The sequence below is a fragment of the Lepisma saccharinum genome, chromosome 22 (genome assembly GCF_977018435.1).
Source record: "Lepisma saccharinum chromosome 22, izLepSacc3.1, whole genome shotgun sequence".
NCBI classification, from domain to species: Eukaryota; Metazoa; Arthropoda; class Insecta; order Zygentoma; family Lepismatidae; genus Lepisma; species Lepisma saccharinum.
The window spans coordinates 63,603,493-63,626,743 of record NC_139250.1 but is presented as its reverse complement, the minus strand read 5'-3'; the positions used below and the strand labels follow the sequence as shown (position 1 = coordinate 63,626,743).

General features: G+C 38.7%; 1 protein-coding gene across 2 annotated transcripts in view; it reads left to right on the top strand.

The window, feature by feature from the left end:
* Positions 1-7,457: 7,457 nt before the first annotated feature.
* The window catches only part of Vhl (von Hippel-Lindau protein), a 59,290-nt gene continuing 43,496 nt past the window's right edge, over positions 7,458-23,251 (top strand). The window contains exons 1-2 of one of the 2 annotated variants that reach the window (XM_083143678.1): positions 7,458-7,587; positions 22,516-22,692. In XM_083143678.1, the coding sequence (XP_082999804.1) occupies positions 22,540-22,692 (153 nt within the window). In that variant the 5' untranslated portion in view covers positions 7,458-7,587; positions 22,516-22,539. Of the gene's footprint in view, positions 7,588-15,946; positions 16,047-22,515; positions 22,693-23,251 lie in introns of those variants that run through there. The other variant, XM_083143677.1, reaches the window with a different exon arrangement.

Sequence of the window (23,251 nt, the reverse complement as noted above, 5' to 3'; positions counted from 1 at the left end):
TACATGCAAGCTACATATCTTAAATCACTTAGCTAACCATGGCAGTTAGAGCACGTTTGGTAGTATGTAAAAGAAGGGAGATGATTTTAGCTGTTTACTTGGATCGAACAGAGAATAGGAAGAGAGAGGTGGCTGAGGGATGCACCAGCACTTCCTGGAATCAAACGTTCTGTGCCTGAAGTGGAAAGCTCATATTAAATGGTCTAGGAAGAGGTCATGTTTTGAGCTATTTTTATGTGGAAATTTACTTCACGAAGTAGTTATTGGAATTTTCGATTTTCTCGTTGAAATTTTTGGGTTGTCTTTGGCAGATATTAGGATTAATACAGATATTATGATTGTGGTGGCTCAGTCAGTAACACGTCTGACTATCATGCTAAAGGTCCCGGGTTCGATCCCTGGCCGGTTCAAATCCGGGAACTTTTGTAACGATGGAAGCGGCCCCGGCACCCACCCAGCGTCGAATAACATGGGTACCTGGGGGAAACCCTGGGGGGTAAAGGCAGTCAGGGGCATGATACTGATCACATCACCCCCACTCACGACCGGATCAAGAAAGTGTGGGGCATTACCCCCACACCCCCATACCCCTTCATGGTGCAGTGCTAAGCACAGGGGAGTAATTTTTTTTTTTTATACAGATATTATTACTGAATTTCACCATAATTATATGAAGGGCTGGTGTGTAAAACGTGGGAAGTGACAGTTTGATCATTTCTGAGTTCCTGTTGTGTTTACCAATGACATGGCAATTTTACTCGAAAATTGAAGGATGGCACATTTTACTTTGCAACTCAAAAATTACCAAAATGTCACTTATGTTCTACAACTGAGCCCTTCATATATTATTTATGCTATAATTATTACAATTTTGTTATTTAAATAATTCTTTGTTAGCCATAATTCAATACATGCCAAGTATCAAATAAAGTTCACCCATGATACCCTTTTCCAACAGGGAGTTTCTATTCACTTTTATGCTGACCCCCGTGGTGGAGTGGTTAGCACATCATGCTATGATGCCAGGGGTCCCAGGTTTGAATCCCAGCCTAGGTATGGATGTTTGTGCATGTCCATTCATCATACCATCACTCATCCCCATCTTCACAAATTAGCCATAAGTGGCTCAAGAAGCAAAGTAAAATAAAGCAAATCAATTACGACTTTTACATGTGAAGTGAATATTCTACAGGGTGGCTACTCACCGGGAATTTTGCGTGATTTATTGGCTCCAGGAATTCTGCGTGGATTTTTCTCCTTAGATGTGAAAAATTGAAACTTTTATTAATTCATATATCATTGAATTTATAAATGCCTTGATACAAGTTTTTCACAGTTCAGCTTTTATTTTTATTGAGGAAGGAAGAAAAAGGTGCATGGAAAATAAAACAGAATCCTCTCAGTTTACTTTGTTATGTCCTTTGCAGAACAATCTATCTGACAGACGGAAGATTATTGCAAGATGATATACGAGGTTTGGCTAGAAAAAACCGGATTGATGTTGCTATTGGCAAACAACGAATGCACGAAGGTTGAGCAATGCATGATTCTATACTACCATACCCTGCCTACAGAATGACTAATTGCCCTGGGTGCAGGCCTCTCAGTTTCGCTGTGGCACTTGGACAAAGCGGAACGTGCGTCTGTGCTCCGTCGGAAAAATGCTGAGTATTAAAATGGGACAGCGTGTCAATATGAAGTTCCTTTACAAACTGGGGAAATCCGCAACAGAAGCGTACGACATGTTAAAATCTGTGTACGGGGATGAGTGTTTATCACGCACACAAGTGTTTGAGTGGTTTAAACGGTTTAAAGAAGGACAGGAAATGATACAAGACAACCCATGTTCAGGACGACCATGCACGTCGAAAACGGAAACAAACATTCAAAAAGTGAGTGATGTGATTCGAAAAAATCGTCGATTGACCATTAGAGCAGTTGCTGAAATCACAGGAATAGACAAAGAAAGTGTTCGACAAATTTTACACGAGAATTTGAACATGAGTAAAGTGCGTTCAAAACTCGTGCCAAGGAACCTGACATTGGAACAGAAGGAAGCTCGAGTGAACATTTGTACGGACACTTTGAAGAACATTGAAACAGACCTTACATTCTTAGAGAGAGTGATAACCTGTGATGAATCGTGGTTTTTCACGTACGACCCTGCCACAAAGCGCCAATCAATGCATTGGAAGACCCCGAGTTCGCCACGTCACAAGAAAGCTCGCATGAGCAAGTCCAAATTCAAAGCCATGATGATTGTCTTTTTCGACATTCGAGGCATTGTGTACGTTCATTGGGTACCCGAGGGTCAAACTGTAAACCAACATCATTACATTAATGTGCTGAAAACCCTTCGTGAGCGAGTAAGAAGACGACGACCTGATTTGTGGCAACGGAAGTCATGGATTCTGCACCAAGACAATGCTCCTGTCCATACGGCCCTTTCAGTGAAGACATTTTTGGCTAAATATGGCATCCCAGTGTTAGAACATCCACCGTATTTGCCGGACCTTGCTCCCTGTGACTTCTTTTTATTCCCCAGAGTGAAGTCCGCCCTAAAAGGAACCAGATTTGAGACAGTAGAAGCTGTGCAAAGAAAAGCGACGGATGTAATGAACATGATCTCCGAAAATGACTGGCAAAACTGCTTCCAGCAATGGAAAATTCGTATGGAGCGGTGTACAGATCGTGCAGGAGAGTACTTTGAAGGAGATAAAGTTCCTGTTGTACAAAATGCCGAATAAAAGATTTCATAGCATCAGTCCGGTTTTTTTCTAGCCAAACCTCGTATCTTGAAGTTGATTAGTTAAATTTGAGTTTAAAATTCGTACAAAATTAACAATTTTACGTAGAGTAGTATATCATTTGTAGATGTATTTAGAGTTTGAGTATATGACATGGCAAATGTAAACTTCACACCTTAAATATTTTAAATATTTATACTGTTAAATTGAATTGAATTAGAATTTTTGGATACGTTAGAATCGCACAGATGCTTTATATTGTTAACATACTTGTGTGTGTGTGTGGGTGGTGAGAGGCAGTAATACGTAATGTTGTGAAAAAGAAAAAAAATCTGCTTCACTGTTGAATTTTTGGAAAACTCATCTTGAAAACCAGGAATTATACTTGAATTGTATCATGATCCTAGAGGTGACCACCCTGTTCTAATAAGTATGAATCTAAGTGTGGTGTTTAGCTAAAGTATAGTGACCGTCTTACACTCATGTTTGAATACATGAATTGCCCTAATGGCTTTAGTCTGGAAAATTTTGGTTCTTGATATGGAAAACCTGGTAACGGCTGGGATTTTTTTTTTTTTTAAATTGTGACACCCTGTTGAATGTGTTGAATCAAGAGAAAATGCTATGAAGAAAAAAACATATGGCCAAAAATAGGTTCAAGGTTTTTAACAGATCTTTATTCTTTTTCTTGTCGTCCAATTCTGATGAAGATAAACAATACTGACATTTGTTGTTGATCCATTTGCAAGTCGTCGCTGCTAACCTTCTGAACGTCTGGTAAGAAACTGCCTCATTTTAACTACTCCATATCAGCTGTCCTTTTGATGCTGCACCAGTCAGAACAAAGTGAAAATGTAGGAACCCTCCCTGCTCATCTCCCCAATGGGACAGATGTAGCATCTGTGTTCTAATGGCATAATGCTCTCCTTTGATGGATGGGATATCCATGTCTGATTGCCAACATAACTGTAATATTCACGTTATTTCTCTGAAGCAACTACTAGTGACAATGCATTTTTATTTTCATTTATATACATATGAATGTATACTTACTAGGGATGGGCCGATATCAAATTTGGCCAATACTGATAAAATTCCAAATGGTCCTTGAAGAATCTAAATGGTTCATTCACCTTCTTAATAAGAGTGTTTGCAAATGACTGTAATGCAAAAGAAGCTGCATATTTAAGAGGTTTATTCTTAAGAAAAGTAGGGCATGGGGACTGTATGTTTATATTAGGGCCGAGCCAATACCACTTTGAACCGATACAAATACTCTTACCGATACTTGAAAATTGCAATAATTAAAATTTGTTTAAAATATTGATCTATATTGGGTGGAAATATTCTACAATTATATGCATCAATTTACCAAGAATTTTGCTTTGGAATATTCAAGAATTACATTAGAATATTAAAATATTTAGGCCGTTCAGAATTGATTGAGACTGTACCCCGTGTGCCTATATGCCACAACCGAGAATGGAAATGAGGATGGTGTGTAATAGCAGTGACCTTGGACTGTGTGCCACCAGTGTTTCGTTTTCTATCTGCGCACAGCATCACGTGACAGGCATTTGTTTCTGACAGTGTAGTCGGAGTTGTGGACAAGTAAGCTACTGTCAAGTCTATTCCTTGTCCAACCATTCATACTAGCCCCCAATTAAAATACATGATTATGCTACCTTCGCACGGTCAAAATACTGCGACTATTAAACAAACGTTATTTGGCGGACATCATATAAAACCATGAAAAGATGTTTATGATAAACAGGCGAGAATAAAATTTTGCCTAATTCAATTAATTAATAAGGGAGGTAAAATATTCCACTAACTTCTGGGGGTTTAGTGGTTGAGGATGAGTTTGGTGGTTCGCAGTGTGTGGATTAATTTGTTTTAATATAATTGGGGGAGGACTATTCTCGTGTGGGAAGTGAATTTTGATTTCCCCTTCCAAAAAGTGCAGCTAGAAGAAAATATTGAAATTTTACACAAAACTACTACTTTGGGGAGACCTTATAGCCCTCATAATGAATCAAAGTGAAGAGAAAATAGTTCTAAAACCAAACAGAATCATGTTGTATACCTGATATAATATTTCCCTGCGAAATTCTAGTATTTAGAAACAATTTTGGGGAATCCTATTTCTGCAGGTGCCTATATAATTTTTTAGTGTTGTCTTAATATTTTTTTCTTTCTAAATGAACTATCAACATATTCATTTTCACATTTTAGAATTTTTCTATTCACTTTGGTTCATTGTAGGGTCATAGTAACTTTGCGAAACATATGGTGTGTGTAAATTTTCCTTTTTTTGGGTCCGTGGTCGCATTCTACACCTTCGATTTTGCATTTTTATGTATATATACACTACCGACAAAACGTTTAAGACCACCATGAAAAACGGCCAAAAATTCAGTATGGAGTGTTGTATGGAACCAACAGTTCTTGTCCAAGAAAGACGTGACGATGATACACATGGAAAATACAATGTAGTCTAGTTTGAACCTCGCAAGACGCGAAACCAATTTTTTTCCGAATGTGTAGCATGTGGTTGGCAAAATGGAAAGTGACAAAAATGTTCCTGAAGCTGGCAACATTGCAGCTGTGTGCGTGAAACCAGTCAGTATGGTAGCCAGCCTCATGCACATCCTTATCAGTGGCTCAGGGTCAGTTGCTGTTCATGCAGGCGACATTGCGAGCCCATTATTGTGTGTGAGGTGTGCAAGGTAAGTGAAGCTGTGTGAAATGGCCCGTCATCGTGGAGAACAGGCGATTTCGGTTGAAAAGCGTGCTGGGATATGTGCACTGAAAAATGAAGGTTATTCGGAACGCGAAATAGCAAGAAAACTTAATATTTCCAAGACTGGTGTTCATTGTGCATTGGACAGATACCGTAAAACCAACAGTCATGCTGACCGTGCACGTAGTGGAAGAGCTGCAGCTGACGATAGATATATTACAGTAACTAGCAAATGGAACAGGCACCTAACAGCACCAGTCATCGCTGCTTCCCTGAATAACATATATTGTGTCTGTATCAACGGTGAAGAATAGCTTTTGTGAAGAAGGGCTGCATGGCAGAGTAGCTGCTAGAAAGCCATTGTTACGACGTGTAAACAAAACTAAACGATTGGCCTGGGCTAAAACGCACCAAAGTTGGACTGTGGATAACTGGAAATGGGTACTCTGGACCGACGAATCCAAATATGAATTATTTGGCATCAAAAGGCGAACCTTTGTGCGTCAAAAGGTCGGCGAGAGAATGAAAGAAGAGTGTATTGTTCCCACAGTGAAACATGGGGGTGGAAGTGTAATGGCGTGGGTATGTTTTCCCGGAAACCAGATGGGGGGACCTTCATAAAAATCAGGGAACATTGGTAAAAGAAGGGTATCGTCAGATATTGGTTCACCATGCCTTCCCCTCTGGTTGTCGTCTTGTTAGTAATGGGTTTATTTTTCAACAAGATAATGATCCCAAACACACATCCAAATTGTGCACGTGGTATTTGGAACGCAAGGCAACAGAAGGGGCATTAGTTATCATGATGTGGCCACCACGGTCTGATGATCTTGCACCAATTGAACTGCTATGGGACCAAATCGATAGGGACATCAGGAAGAAGTTACCCAGCAACACTCAACAGCTTGGGAATTCATCAACGATGCCTGGCGTAACTTTCAACCATCCTATCTGTACAAACTATTGGCGCGCATCCATGTGTTTGCGCTGCTGTCATTAAGGCCTATGGTGGACATATTGATGAAAGCAAAATATGAGGTGACATTAGTATGTATATTGGATGTACCTATGTTTGTACATTCCCAATCAGATTCTTACATCTGTTTGTTGTACATTAATTACAAAATACATTCATTTCTACTGATTTTTGCCACTTTTTCCTGGTGGTCTTAAACTTTTTGTCGGTAGTGTATATATATATATGAAGATTGTGTGTTTATGATTGTGAAGAACAAAATTCTAGAGCGTGGAAACAAGGATTTATGACTCTACAGCCATTTAAAGTTGAGATGTAGCCGTTTGAAGTTGCAAGGTGGAAGTCGACTTGCAGCCATGTTAGTTTCATAGCACCCGTACTCTACTTGCAGCCATGTTAGTTTCGTTGCACACGTACCGATGGATATATGTAAATGTCGGTTTTTCAGAGCTATACCCCAAGAAATGTCATGAAAATTGTCTAAATTTCCCTCCGATTCCGGGCTCCGCCCCTGGGGTAATTAACCTACCGCTATCACGGCCCTTGCCTTTCTCTATAGAGTCCCTGTGGAAAACATGTTAGAAACTGGCCTAGCCACCTGCCCCCATCACTATTTTCCGCACTGACACATGAAGGTAACAAGAAATTAAGGTTAAAATTTAACCTCGGAAGGTAACTTACCTCGTTTTTCCAAGGCTAGGCACTGAATTGCAGGTCGAAGTAAGTCCAAAAGAGAAGTAAGTTGGACAAGAAAGACTTTTGACATACTTTTCCACAGGATACTACCCTCTCCTTCCATTCTATCATAAAAATAAGAAGTCTCAAATTATTCCATCACACAAGGCATTTAGAAAATACAACCGCCTGCAGTTGCCAAAAAGAAATGTGCACGATGTTCCACAAGATAATGTATTTACACATGCTGAGGATACTGTTGGGTCCGTGGTCGCCTTCTACACCCTCGATTTCGCAATGCAATCGCAAAGTATCCCATTGCACAAGTCAATCATAAGGAGAAAAAGAAAATGTGCAGACATGCGCCTGTGACATGAATCCATGATGAACGCCCTCAAAAATCGTAGTGACGTTACATACGTAAGGAATTTTAATATTAAAAAAACGTAAGTTTCGTAGCTCGTAGATCTAAAAAATTACCTTCCGCTTTATTTTGAAACACACTTTGTTATAAAAAACTTAATATTTTAGACGAAAATATTTCAAATGTGCGTGAAATTGAGGGTGTAGAATGCGACCACGGAGCCCTTTTTTCTTGTAAACATACTTGCTAGCCAATTTCACTTCCAAGGGCTTTCTTTGGGGGGAAGGGGGGATGTGTGATCACAAATATTGCTCACGCTATGGCTTGTGACAAGATTTCAGAGATTGGTTAAGAAATAGTGGGTGCATGTCTACATGCCTGGCTTCTGTTGTTTTGGTTGAGCTGAAGTGATTAATTTCTATCAGGTTTGTCATAACAGATCTCTTTGGTACGAATTGATGCTGGTGTGGAGAAATAATTGCTTTTACATGCTGTTGCTTGTACTCATTCGAGTCTCCCACCCTCGATTGCATACATTCAAATATCATTTTAATGTGACAATAATCGTAGACACATATGTAAAATATCTGACTTGGTAGTTTCAGCCTGCAGTCATCTATTTCATTTTCATATATCACTGTGCATTGCAAGATAAACTACATTTTAACATAGAGATGATGACTTATGTTAATTTAAGTTTCAGTTTCAATGCAACGTTCACTTCACGGTCCATATTCGAGGTCCCAATATCACAGGCAAATTACGGTTACATGTGTACTACTGGACCTCAAGTGTATACAGTTCGTTTTGCCTGTTCGAGCATTATTCACTCGAACGAAGCAGCTTTAAATTTTGTACAATATCTATCATCACCTGTGCAAACTATTTGGTGCTAGAGCAAAATCATTTCCCTGCGGCATTCTATTTTACATAAACAAAAATGTGTTAATAAGGAATTGGTTCTAGTTTAGCTGGAGCAGAAAGTATCCTAATTGGTCTAAAGTTCAAGTAAAACTTGTAGAAACTTTTCACCTGGAAAGGTTCTTAAACCGTCAACAGTACTTCCTCTACTTTTTCCAACAGATTTGTATACGATGGCAAAGATGTGTGTGTGTGTGTGCACTTAATCCACATTGGTTTCAATTCGAAAACAGCGGTTGATGTGTTGACCTTGTTATAAAGACAGAATTAGAACTAATATAGGGACACTGAAGCCGAATCAAGACCTGAAACCAACATCTGAAGACAAGCTGAGCTTTGTAACGTATTGGTCAACTTAATGTGGTTCAAACTCTGAGTTCCCAGGTTGAACCCTGGTCAGAGATGGATTCATCATTATCCTATTATTATTTCATCATTCTTTCTCATCGTCGAGATGAATGGGTGGAAAGATTTGACTGAAGATGAAATGTCGGGAATGAACACCAGAGTAGGATGCCAGTTTGCATGTCAGCTGAGGCAGTGAAACAGCAGAACTACCAGCGAATCTGTACTCTCTCCCCTGACTTAAATGATTACACTGATCTACAAACTTTCATGAACTTTCTGCTTATGTATATTTTTCAGTCTTATTTTCATAATTTGGACCCGCTGAACACGAATATGACATTGGTTTTACTGTAATGTCAGTTTTTCAGATAATATGGGTCGTTTATTATTTCATATTGAAAGTGCAACGTGTAGCCATGTCATATGTATTATGTAGAAAAACATAAAATTACAAACACAGTACAGTCAGTACCCAGTAAATTACATATATAATGAACAGTATAACAATAAAAAATAGCTAAAGCAATACAATGAAATGAACAGAATACAATAATATTACTCATCAGTCCCTTCATTTAGTTCATCTTATGTGACAACATGCTCAAGAGTGAATATTTGTTGTTCGTTGTCTTTTTGGGGAAACACTCCCTTCTCCTTCGTCACGAACTAATCCACAAATGTAATCACCCATCATGGCACAGTCCCATCTTCCCTGGTATCTGCCTTCCATGAATTGAATGTCCTTTTGAAAGTGTTCGCCGTTCTTCGCTTAGCTCTCCCAAATTCTGCCAAAGAAATCAAGATGCGAATGAAGCATGTGTAATTTTACAGATATTCTACAGCGCATTTCTGGTTCAGTAAATGAGGTTTCTTGCTATCATCATCATCATCAGTAACATGGTCACCAGAACGGTCCAAATCACTACCTTCTTCCGCAAACGTGGTTTGGATTGAAGGTGATGTTATAGGAAGATCTTCACTGTCAGGAACAGGTGCTCGGGAGGATGGTATGTCAAGGTATTGTAGCTGACGCCTGTTCTTCCCTCTCCTGAAATGTGGCAGGTCGATCATGCAAAAGTAACAATCATCATGATGATTTGTAGGTTCCCTCCACACTCGCAGAATCGCAAATGGCATGCCTTTCCTGCTACCACGCAACCAATGTTCCATCGTCGACCTGCAGTTACCACATGTAACATGTGGAGCTCATGGTTTGTCCAGATCACCAACAGCCATTCCAAGGTACTCTTTATAGGCTTCACAAAATTTTGTTCCTGGTACAATGACATCTTTAACTTGCTTGGGCCCAATATAGTATCCACATACATAACAGAACGAGACTGCATGTAATTTGCACTTCCGACCCGCTGACATGCTATTCCATAACAAAGCAAATGAACTTAACGCAGATTAACACACCCAGACTGAAGTAGTAGACATGGTGGCGAAGAAAAAACCTTGAAACACACAACCACAAGGCCAAAGTAGGAATTCAGGTGAGCGCTTGTACTCTTCAAATTTCCTACGCGCCGATAAAAACACAAAAAATAGATAAACCGCACAGATGGGGTAGACATGAAGGGTGAGTTTCAAACCTTTACATGAGTTAAAATCAACAGCAACTGTGCTTCCATGTAGTGACTGTAAGAGTAAATACACCCATATTGCTGTGGCTAAGGCAGCAGTGCGAAAGAATAAAACATGCTAATATCTTTCAAAATGTTGATATTTCGACAAAATCGTTGCCGGATTCGTGTTTAGTGGGTCGAAATCAATAAGAATTCATCACAAAACAATGATAAGCAAAATCTTGTTGACCAGTGTTATCTACGTACTGAACCTTCATTCTTCATTGCTCTTCTACGGTCCAAGTCAACAGTGGAGCGGCCATGTTGTCAAGCTACTGTGCAGGCGCATGCTACTCGATCGTCACTGCACCTTTATAGCCTGTTGCTAAGGAATCATTTTGAGTCCCGAAATACAAATTTTCGTTGTGCATAAATCTTCACAAAGTTTAGAATAATTCCTGCTATTTAGTGACTTCCCCTCATACATTTTTCAATTTGTTAAAAGTTATACTTAGGTACTTTCATATTATTTGTAGTCCACAAATTATAAAATAGACTAATACGAAGACTTCAACATCAACCACTCAGCATACAGTTATGGTTTTAACATTTAGCAAATTTCACACACTTTACAACACAAGAAAATCAATTTCCATAGGAACTCATTGCCGTCCCATTATGAAATTTTGCACATAAATAGTCAATTGATTTCTTCAAATTATCGTAGTGCACCTCACATTCTTGAGCTGCTGTGCCCTTCGGGGAAGGCAGGATATACAAAGAATGCGATTATGACAGCAGTATAAATTTTGAGCATCATGAGTTGTAAAAAGAAAGTAGGGGAGAGAAAAGGAGGGGGAGAGAGCAAAGATAGGAGATCCGAGGTGAGAGCAAAGGACATTCGGTGTTTGGCTGTGAAAGGAGGAGGATCATTGGATAGTAGTTTGGGGTTTGAAGGAAGTAAAGTATTGTCGAGAGGGAGACTGCGAGTTCAGTGATAAAGAGATCATGTGGGTGTTTGAGAGATTGATCACTGGAGACTTATTGATCATCTCTTCAATTACGAGATAGGTAACACTTTTCACTAATTATGTCCTTGCCAGTTCAGTCTTAAAGATCATAAAACCCAATTTGTGTGTGTCGCCGTTCATTTAAGACTTGTATAGATAACCTCTCCAGATGAAGATTAAAGCTTAAGGCGATGAGGGACAATTTCGCACCAGTTGTGTATTTATTTCAATATCGTCCGAATAGGCAGTGCCACAGAAAAAAACTGGCATTCAATAGAGTATGAATTTCTCCACATGTTACAAGTGAAAGTGTTTTTTAAAAGTTGATTATTAAGCTAGATACGATGTTTGAAAAATATGATGAATAAGAATTTTCAGAAACCCATGTATTCCTTATGGGAAATCAACTTCAACTTAAAGTTAGGGCTAATCAAATGGAATTTTCGACATTTTCGTCTGTCAATTACTACTTCAGTCTGTCCTTTTTCCGTTGATATATTTTTCTCTGCCATCGGAAGTTTGAAATTCCCAAGAGAACAAATAAAATAATACTTCCATAAGTGCAATGTATTTCTCCTTGCCTCGTACGGCCATCCTGGCAGTGTTGCCAAACCTGATGCACATAAAAGAGCTTAATTTCACCGTAAAGCCAGTAAAAACTTCCAAGGAGCTAGATTTACAAACTGGATAAAGTGCTTGCTGGGGTAATTTTAGGTGTCAAATGAGCGGTGGTATGGGTGTGGGGACACTGTTATTACCGTTAGCTTTAAAGTGATGACAATTTATTCTTAGTTTTAACCGTCTAGATCCGGCAGCATCACCCACCGATGGTCGTATGAAATCAAAAATAAAGTGTTCCCGGATAACAATATTACGTCCTCTTCACTTCAGCCAAAGCGCTATAAAGAAAAAGTAGCTGGGGATGTAAGATGGGGTGGGGCGACAGAGCCAATAAAACAATATCACGTCACATGCAAAATGTATACTTATGACAGAAGGTGTCCAGGGGCCCGTTCCGAAAGTCGCACAAGTTTAACATGTTAAATGAGTTATAGTAACTAGCTGTCCCATAAGTGCTTCCGTGTGTTTTATTATGATGTCCCAATAGTCGTATTCCATGCGTTTTGTGCAAGAACGAGATTCACCAAACGCACAGGTCAGGAGGCTGGTTTGTTTGGTGAGAATCATCTGCTGCCTTCAGACAACACGCATGCTGATGGATTCAAACTGCACTAGTTCGTAAAATGTATTATAATTTTCACAGATATTGATATGAAGCAACGTGCACAAGATGAGTATGCCTTACCCATTCTTAGAATGTGATTAAAATTAGTAACGGTGTTCACAGTAGAGTTTATTTTTTTCCATAAGGACATTCTTTCCGCTGGACGCCATGTGGAAACGTTCTCCAAAGAAAGACTGCGCTTTCGTCTTGTGTGTCCCATAAGTCTGTAAAATAACTGATTTCACCAGATTCACGAGCCCAGTTATTTTCGTTGAATGCGTTTGTTTCGTTAAGACTTTTGGAACACACCCTATGTCAGCCGGAGCCAATGATGGCATCATAGTGGGGCAGGGGGGCGGGTGCCTTAGTTCACAGCCAAACGAGTGCACGAAAGAGCCAGATCTGGCTCCAAAAGAGCGAAGCCAGCAGCAGTGATTGGCAGCTGCCGAAGAGAGCAGGACCTAGGGGAAATTGTCCCTCTCCCCCTTAAGCCTAAGCAAGTAGCGATGAGCTAACGCCACGCAGCTACGGTCCCAGCACCGTAGAGCCGGTGTTATACGTGGTGGAATCGTGCGATTTCATCAATTTCTGTATGAAATGTGATGAAAATTAGCGTTATTTTTTTTTCTCCAAAGATTTGGCTTTTCATTCGACTTAGCAGTGATGTGATGAAAATGAGCAAAAGTAGAATACAAACATGAACAGCAACTTTTCACAGTAGGAAATTCATTTGTTATTCTGAATTATAGTAATTAGTGTGTTTGTGCACCAAAAACGACAAAGTAATGTTAATGAAAAATTGTATGCATTGTAACTAAGCCACGCGCCAGGTCAACTTTGCATCAACTTTTCGCACATGTAGATTCAAACGTGTGCGCAGAATATAGTTCCATTGAGACTGGTTCTATTCCGACATAACTGTATACTTGCAAGGAAACAGTTAATAAATTTGTAATATGTAGACAAAACAATATATACATTAGCAGATATGTACCTGATCGGTTGCAATCACTAAGCAGACGAACTTCGGAACCGCAGATCACCAACTAGGCTGTCGGTAGCGGTGAATGAACACTTGAACTCAAGAGGGAGTCGAGGTGGACTTGAAGACTGTTGCAGTACGCGTGGAATCACCAATCCGTCTAACACCAATGTTGCAGACCGTACTATTGTAACTCTACATTTATCCCGATTCATTGCTAATCGAGCTGCACAGCAACGAGAATGGCTGAATCGAGGTCTCCTGTTGAGCGTGCAGTTTCGCCCGAATGTTATTTTAGGCAGCATTCAACAGAGAAAGCTCTCCAAAGTCAAGCCAAACAAGTTGTTTTAAATGTATATTCATCCTAAAGGCAACAATATCCGGATAAGACAGGACGTGAGGTGATTAGCATGACGTCGGTGTTGACAGGTGTCAGTGAACTTTCCATTTACGCGGCAAAGAGTTAAACTGGTAATATGGAAACACCAGGCAAGAAGAGGCCCCTTGCTAAAGGAAATCGTTCAAGAATGGTGGTGTTGGATGATTTTTCCAAGCGACTTCTTCGCCAGAAAGTACACGAGTTTTACCTTCGCAATGAACTTCCAACCTCAAAAAAAACTGGCGCAGGTAATACGAAGTGAGAGTGTTTTACCGCCGATGAGCGCTCGAACTGTGTGTCGGGTGTTGAATAATTTGGGTTTTGAGTTTAGGAGGAGGAAACGATCGTCTGTGTTGCTGGAGAGGGAAGATATTGTTGTTTGGCGACACAAGTATCTCCGTCTTATAAAAAGGTACCGCCGTGAAAAGAAACATATTTTTTATTTGGACGAGACATGGGTCAACGCGTGACATACTTTGAATAAAGCGTGGGAGTATATCACTCTGCGAAACCACCGCCAGCATGGATGTCCTCAGGATTTTTTCCAGGGAGGGGCAAGGAAGGTATTTTTTCCAGGGGGGCAAACAAGGCACATTTTCTCCAAAAAGTGTTGTTCTCTAAAAAAAAACATTGCTTAAATTTGAATTTATGATGTTCATGCAATAATTTACACACATTATTGTGGCTAAAATGAAATTATATGTGTGAAATACATCATTTTTGGTTGACTTTCATTTTCCAGGGGGGCCACGGCCCCCCTTGCCCCCCCTTCCGGACGCCCATGACCGCCAGGCTTTCGTTGAAGGGCTTAGCACTGGATTAAAGCTGCCGACTGGGAAGGGGTGGAGGCTTATTGTTATACACATTGGCAGCAACGAAGGCTTTGTCGAAGACGCTTGTTTACTGTTCCGTGAATGAATGAACCAACTTTGAAACAAAGATAATATTTTGCTTCAATGAGGCTCCTTTTTAAAATTTACATGTGCTTTATTTTACTTCGCTTTTATGCCTCTTTTTGGCTAATTTCGAAGATGGGGATGAGTAACGATATGATGAAATAGATGAATGGACACTCTCACACATTCATGCCCAGGCCGGGATTCGAATTCAGAACCCCTGGCGACGTGTGTGTGTGTGCGGGCGCGCATGTGTGTAGGATGCGCGAACGTTTATGAACATAACACAATGTTTTCAATAGTCCTTATGTCGAAAACGAAGAGAGAGAGAGAGAGACAAAAAAAATGGAGAATACCGGAACCTTTTCCTCGCAAGAAGTTATTTTTAACAATTTTTTTATTTGATTTATTTTGCTTAGCTTTTTTATACTTTTGGCTAATCGCGAAGATGAGGATGAGTGATGATATGAAAAATTGATGAAGGAACACTCTCAAAGAACACCCGTGCTTGATGTATGAAATATCATTATCCTTGCTTAGCACCCCCCTTAATATTATCGCGAAAACAGTAACTTCTGGTATTGTAAGGAATCCGTAGCAGCATAACAAATCACGCTGTTTATTTTGTGGTATATAAACCAAGTTTATATGTCTTATAAGGAACGGATGCTTGCAAATGGTGCAACAAACTTTTTAATAAATTTAATCTTTGTAAACCAAAAGCATAAATTCAAGGGATGCCTGTCGTTCGTTTACTTTTACTTTCGTTCTTTTTGATCGCTCGACATTCCTACTAGAAATCCAGTTCCGTGTGATAGGGGCTTAAATCGACGTTGGTGCGAACGAACATAACACCGTCTATATGTTCGATTGCTCATGATTGCCCCTTCATCCATCTTATTGTATCACCTTTCATCCTGATCTTCGCGATTAGCCAAAAGATGCAAAAGAACAAAGAGAATCATAAAGTAATCCTTAATTTATGGTAAAACAAACTAATCAATATATTCTATCTCATTTATGTGCAATTCCTTGTTAATGATGAAATCTTGTAACTGATCGTGTTGTATAATCTGTGATCGTAAGTGATCAGTATATAGTCTGTGTGAGTTACGAAATTTGTTTTGTTTTTGTTTTTACTATTATATTATATGTTTGCTGTCAGTGTCAGAAGTGATTATATTGTCTGTGAGAAAGGTTTTCTAGCATAGGGTGATTAATTTTTTATACGTTTGCTCATTTAATTATACCCTATGCAAAGTTAATGACTTACTTAGACCATATCAGTCGTAATTTCTAATTGTTCATGAAGCAGATATATATATATATATATATATATATATATATATATATATATATATATATATATATATATATATATATATATATATATATATATATATATATATATATATATATATATATATATATATATATATAATCTCTTCCCATTACTGCGTTATGTAGAGCCAGATTTATTTGATATGTTAAGCTTTCAGTTAATGTAGATAACATTTAGTTCTTTGTGATCACAATATTAATTTGTACTCGTAGTACATTACGCTATGCATTTATTTTTTTCTGCTTATTTTAATAATTTAATTTAAATATTCGTACTTACGTATTCTGCATTGAGAAACATTGCTGAAGGTGGCATTTCGCTTATTTCACGGAAATAAGCTCTATTTGTGACATATGGAGTAAGTTTTTTTTTTCCTTCGGCAACACACATAATGGCGGTCACAGTTTCACTACCGTACTCGGCATGCAGTGTTTCCACCCAACTGCACCCAAAAATACCTACGTAGCCCCACAAACCATTGAAGCATAGCCCCACAAACCATTTCCGGTAAGGTTAGGTTAGGTAGGGTCACGTATAGGTTACAATAGTTAAAAATTGGTTTTGAAAAAATATGCATAGCCCCACAAACCATTCTCGCATAGCCCCACAAACCATTTGCGGAAACGTATCTTCTTCAGTTACAAAAACACGTGTTTGGAAACACTGACCGTGATTATGTCATCACATACAGGCTACATCCACCTGGAAGTAAATGGATGCAAGAGCTTTCGTGCATCGGTCACACATTTATATCGAAAAATAGATGATTTTCCGGCAAGATTCAATGAATGATGCGAGAAAACACTTCACCGAACTTCCACAAGTATAGAGAAACTGCATTCGGTAAGTAATTTCTCCTGTAAATTGGAAGTAATCCGTTTGTCCGATACGAGAAATTTACCATATTCTTCTCTCAGTTAGGTATTGTCCTCTCTCCCAACAAATTAGCTCGTTCCATTTACTTAGTATTATTGGTGTGTTTGGGGGGTTACAAACAATCAGCCCCTAAATATTGGCTTCATATTACACCAGAGGGAAAATATTGTTAGGTCGCTTCACTACATTGAGGAAGAATATGTGAATTGACATTATGTATCAAATGATGTAGCCTACACTAATTGGCTTAATTGAAGATGATGGGAGTGTTCCCCGATTACTTTGAAATTTAGTATACTTTCTACATGAGACCTCCTGAACATGAATCTGACATTACAATTTGCCGGTCACGTCTGTAACTTGAAAATTTCACGTAACATTAGGTTGAGTTAGGTATGAAAGGCAATATATTACACCTTACACACGTAATATCCAAATTTCAAACAGTGTCTGGGACATCAGATTCTCTGATACTTCATCTGGAAAACTTATTTGGTTAGTACATTCTCTAGTAAATAAATCGGAGAACACTCCCGTCACCTTCAATTACCCCTACTAATTATTTGATATTGTGAAAAGGTGTTGAAAGTTGCAGAAACCACTGTGAAGAAAATCTGGTAAATATGTAGTATTGCCCGAACGGATTTCTTCATTTTTACAGAAGAAACTACTTACTTTAATCAATTTCTCTGACGTTGTGGAAGTTCGTGAAGGTGTTTTCTTTGATTGTTTAAGCTTTCTGACCCGGAATTCCTTTTTCTTTCCTGTGAAATATTTCCAACACGCAGAGGCGATTGCTGCCATTTCCTTGCTATTTGCCTGCGTTCGATGACGTAACCCCGTGTCAGTGTTTCCAAACATGTTTTTTGTTTCCTGAAATCGAAAACCATCTGTTCGACACGTTTTGGCTGTTTATGTCTTAAACATGTGAAGACTTGTTTTTCTGCACTCTAAGGCCAGCCGCACACCGGATCCAATGCATAAATTTTATTTGTGTCAAACCAACTTGGGGAAGGTTTAACAGAAGGCTCTTACGTGCAGCCGCACACTGGATGAAACATTTCAATTGGGTTATGTTGTGACGGTTTGCGACAAAACAATGTGTGCATGCATGAATCCATTTAATTCAGCCACAGACCGGAAACGGGGCTAACTTTAATCAAGCAATTAAATCTAGTAATTTAATCTTACATTAAATGGTTAATATTTCTTTTCTAACTAATTATTTGCTAGAAATATATTCAATTCACGACACATAACTTGATACATGAATTCTGCATACACATTGATGCACTAATTCTGCTGTAAACTGTTAGGCTACTATATATAATGCATCATTACCTGCTTCCCAAATTATAGAAGTGAGATGTAGACCTATTGCTACAATCTGCTATCAGATTTTAGCTAACCAACAAAATGACGCGTCATATCATGTCGCTTTCTGTCTCACCCTGTTGCATTGCATCGTGTCGTGTCAGAACCGGTGTGCAACTGCCTAAGTCAGATTTGTTTTTCAAAAGTGTATGACAGTATCTCTCCAAGGGAATGAATTTGACTCCCTGTTTTTAGTGCAAATACATTTGGGATTCTCTACATCATCTGCAAATCAGCTGGAAACATGCCCCTTACTGGTCGAATCTGATCTATGCATATCCCCTCAACTCAGCGCAAAGAACATTTAGTAACTTTCCAAGTAAGGTTTTGTAAAATTTTGCTTCGGCAAGCACACTGAGAATCACTGCAATATAACAGTGTTTGCGTATTCAACAAAATCACGTGCTCCTGTTTGCTATTTTGCTGTTGTATAGCCATATAATTAGATTTTCAAAAGTGTTACTGGCCATCACTGCAACAATTATGGCTGTTAGACATTATCATATCGACTCCCCCTTAAGATGTGTGATATAAATTTTTCTTCACATCATTCTTCCTTTTTACAACCCCCTCGGTGATTTATCCACACACTACAGCTCATGAGACAGTTTGTGCAAAAATCCAATGAATATTGATTCCAGCCCTGTTGTCAGTTCTTCATCTTTGTCTTTTGAAATTAAGTTGGAAAGGGAGGGGGGAAAAAGCTCACAGTTCTCAGGTGAGTTTTGCAATTGTGCAGGCAGACTTGGCCAACAGGATACATGGAGCAGAATGCAGCAGTAGCAGATGAGATAATTCCTTCTGTATTTCTAGCGATGGTCTTGTATGTGACAGCACACATGTTCTCCAATTGCATGTCAGAATGCTCAACCAAAAGAGAAGTAGAGCAGTATGTACTACTGTTGCCAATTTAGTTTTTCTGGAGCAAGATTTGTCCAAATTGTGAATTGCACCAACAAATATTTTGTCACCTTTTACCTAACCAGTCTCACCTCTCCTTAAATCCAGCCTTGCCTTTGCAGATAGATGCATTTCTGACACCTCACCTGCTGAGAATGTAAATGTTCTATGTCCAATTTTGCATTTTTTCAGGAGAGACTTTTAAAGTTTGACATGATATATTTATTGACCTTTCTCACCATTGCGCTGATCGTTTGTGCCATTGCTAAGGCTGATATATTGAAACCTTTCTAAAAATAAGTAGTTATTTGGTTAAGTATTTATGCTGTAATTAATTATTGAAATTTCAGATAGAAGAATTGCATGCAACACGAGCTATGATTTGAGAGTGACAGTGTTATATCTACCAGATATAACGCAGCATTCTAGAACCGAGATGGAGATGAAACAATTTCATTATAAATTTGCCATTTGGTAGCAAATAATTCATATTTTGGGAAATCAATCAACTACTTTAATCCCACTATTATTCCAAATTTTTGTCTGTTAACGAGAAAAGTAAGAACGGAACACCACTACCACTACTTAGGAAAAGTATCCCCCACAAGCGACTGAGGTTAAAATGCAAATGGCTTATCGCATACTTGGATACTCAGTTGGTTGAGGAAATTGTCGTAAGGTTTCATTGGCTGCTGGAGTTTGCACTCTCGTGGCTGTTTCCAATTTCTGCACTTGAACCGAAGTGACTCTGAATATATCAATATTGGTTGTATGTAGACATCAAATGAAAGCAGAGATGAAACAATTACATCCTAAATATACCATAGCCAAAATATCTTGATTTGTTTACAATTTGGAGATAGAACATTTGCATTCTCAGTGGACTGTGCAAGTAAACATAATTCATATGTTAGTTATTTTTCTTCTCATTTGTTCTCCTCTAGGTTAATTGTGTTGTTGATAATGTATGGGGAATTGATGAATTAACGGAAGTAAGAAACATTGCCATGATCACAACTTGCACCAGGGACTTTATGTCCTATAAAACTGTAAAATGCGTATGTAAATATGTCAGAAAAATAAAAAAATATGTCAGAAAAATGCAGAAATATTCCCAGTAAAGCCAAAAATGTGCACAACAGTACTTTTGAATTTTTCATTATACAGGAAGTCAGTATCTTCCAGGGAAGATCGAGTAGGATTTGGGGTGGGGTATTAAATGAAGTCAGAATCCCTTGAACCGAAGAACGTACTAGGAAAATACAGAAAATATTGTGAGGTGCCATTTTCCTAAGTTTCATTTCCTATTATGTCAGATTTACATCTTTGTGCAAACTGTGTGGTGGAGCCGTTTCGCGTCACTACTTGCACAAAGAATGCTTGCTCGAGAGATAACCGAGACAGAGTATACACACTGACACGTGTGTGTTCAAATGACAAATGATCTTGAAACTCCCGTACTCGATTGTCGATAGAGTGGGGCCTGTAATATACCAAATGTTATTTTTGCTTTTGACTGATTGTTGTGAGAAGCTAAAGAAATAAGAACAATTGAATCTTGTTTATGGTGATTCTCGTTCCCGCAAGACAATAATGGAGAACATTTTTCTTGAATAATCTTCGCACGGCTGTCAATTGTCGGCAGGTTAAAGAAAAGGGGATATTATTATAGTGTATTAGTTGGCAAGATAAGACTGTGTCTGCTTTTATTTCTTTGTCCGTAATTTCTTTATCTTGCAATTGATAAGGTAAACTCTCCATTGTGCTGAAGAATAAATTATAAAATAACCGATTTTATGCAAGACAATTATGAAATTATACAGAAATATGTCTTATTATGAAAAAATTGAAGAAATATGTTGTAAAAACACTAAATTGGTAAAATATGTCAAAATATGCCTTATCAAGTCTGTCTATTTTTGGCTGATTTTCTTCAGACACATAAAGATCTCATCCCAGTATTTGATCCGATGCCAAATAAAAAATATGTTATAACATAAAGTCCAGAGCCCTAATCATAACTGCAATCAGGACTCGAACGTAGGACACCTAGCTTCCTAACATTGTATGATGACCACTCCGCAATGGAAGTTGACAAGAAAAGAAAAGCATTCAATAGATTCTTGCATTCAGTGTGAATACAAAATACCACATTGTAGTTACCTCTTTCCCCGTGTGAGTGAACACCTTTACACAATAATAGAAACCAGGATCCTAGTTTGGGGCCATACTATAATCACGACCTTCATAAATCTAGTTGCTTCGGAGAAATGGTATCCCTCATGAGGTACAATTTAGCTCTTTTCTGCCTATCCAATGTGTCAACACTGGCCCATTCTGCCATACATGAAAATAATACTCGGCATTTCCTAGCCCTGAGAGAACTCTTGTAATCATGTAATTTATGGACGACTATGTAAGTATGAGAATTTACGGTATTGCTACCGTAACTCGGAACACATGACTCATGTGAAATCAAACAATGTACATTTCAAAGAGTGATCCTTTAATGATTGGTAGCCGCTGTGGTCTAGTCGGTAGAGTGTCTGACTGCCACCCAAAGGCCCGGAATGGGTGATCTATGGTCGGAATTTTTCCGGCCTTGTCCATAATAAAGTGGCTCTGGGGCTTACCCACCACAAATCAATGGGGGTAAAAACAGCCGGATCATGGTTCTGGTCACATCACTTCCAAAGTGGCTGAGATCGAGAATGTGTGGGACCCTTCCCGCAAATCCCCTAAATGTGCCTCCATGGCAAGGTGCTATATGCACGGTAAACTTTACCAATCCTTTTAATGATTGTACTTCAATCACCTACCATCACTTAGCTGTGTTTTGTTCAAGATCAGGTGACCATACAAACAATCATATTATGGTCCTTGATGCATTTTGTGAGATTACTTTCACGTGTTTGATTTTTAAGAAATGCTAGTTTGTATCAAGAAATAATGTAAATTTTGGTCCCGTATTTATAATGTTGACAAAATGAGATAATCTGGAAACATTATTACACTATTAAGTACAGAAATACCAGATTTTAAAATGAGGAGTAAAATTCACAATATTGAATTGTCATTGTTGCTGCTAATTACTACCTAATGATTAATTAATCCCTCTCCTGCTGTGTCTATAATCTAAATTTGTATATATTGTACATAAAATTATAACTAGGGAATCTTTCCTTTCAGAATATATTGGAAATCAGAACTACGATGGCTGTTGTTCCACGAGATGCAAACTTTGACTTCAGTGATGTTTACTCAAAACAGTCACGAAAACGTTCATTTCTTACATTTGTAAACAAGACACATCATGATGTTGATATTATATGGATTGACTTCAATGGGAGATTTCAGTGGTTTAAAGTGAGTATTTATTGTTTGTTTATCTGCCATTTTTTTTCTCTTAGGTAATGTTGTGGAGTTAAATACAGAGAAACTGGTACTAATTTTATCCGCAAAATTGTTTTTTCTTTTTTTTTTTGTTCTATTAATTTCAGTGGCCACTGCCACCATCCTCATTGAACTTGCTTGGCGTGCTTCTATTGTTCGTAGTTCTCCGGTCACCGCTACGTGTGCTGTTGTTAACTGTACGTCTGCGTCGTCTGCTATTTCCCGGCACTAGCTGTTGTAGTAGGGGAATCCATGTGTGGTGTGCCTGTCCACTATCGATGTTTAGCTCATGTGGGAAGTGCATTATGGCATGTGTTTCCTTGATTCAAGCATGGCACCCACACACTCGTGGATACCAAAATCAAGGAAACATATGCCACCATGCACTTCCCACATGAGCTAAACATCGATAGTGAACAGGCACACAGTTAGTGCCGGGAAATAGCAGACATACGGTTAACAACAGCGCACCTACCAGCAGCCGGAGATCTACGAACAATAGAAGCATGCCAAGCAACGGTACAACAAGTTC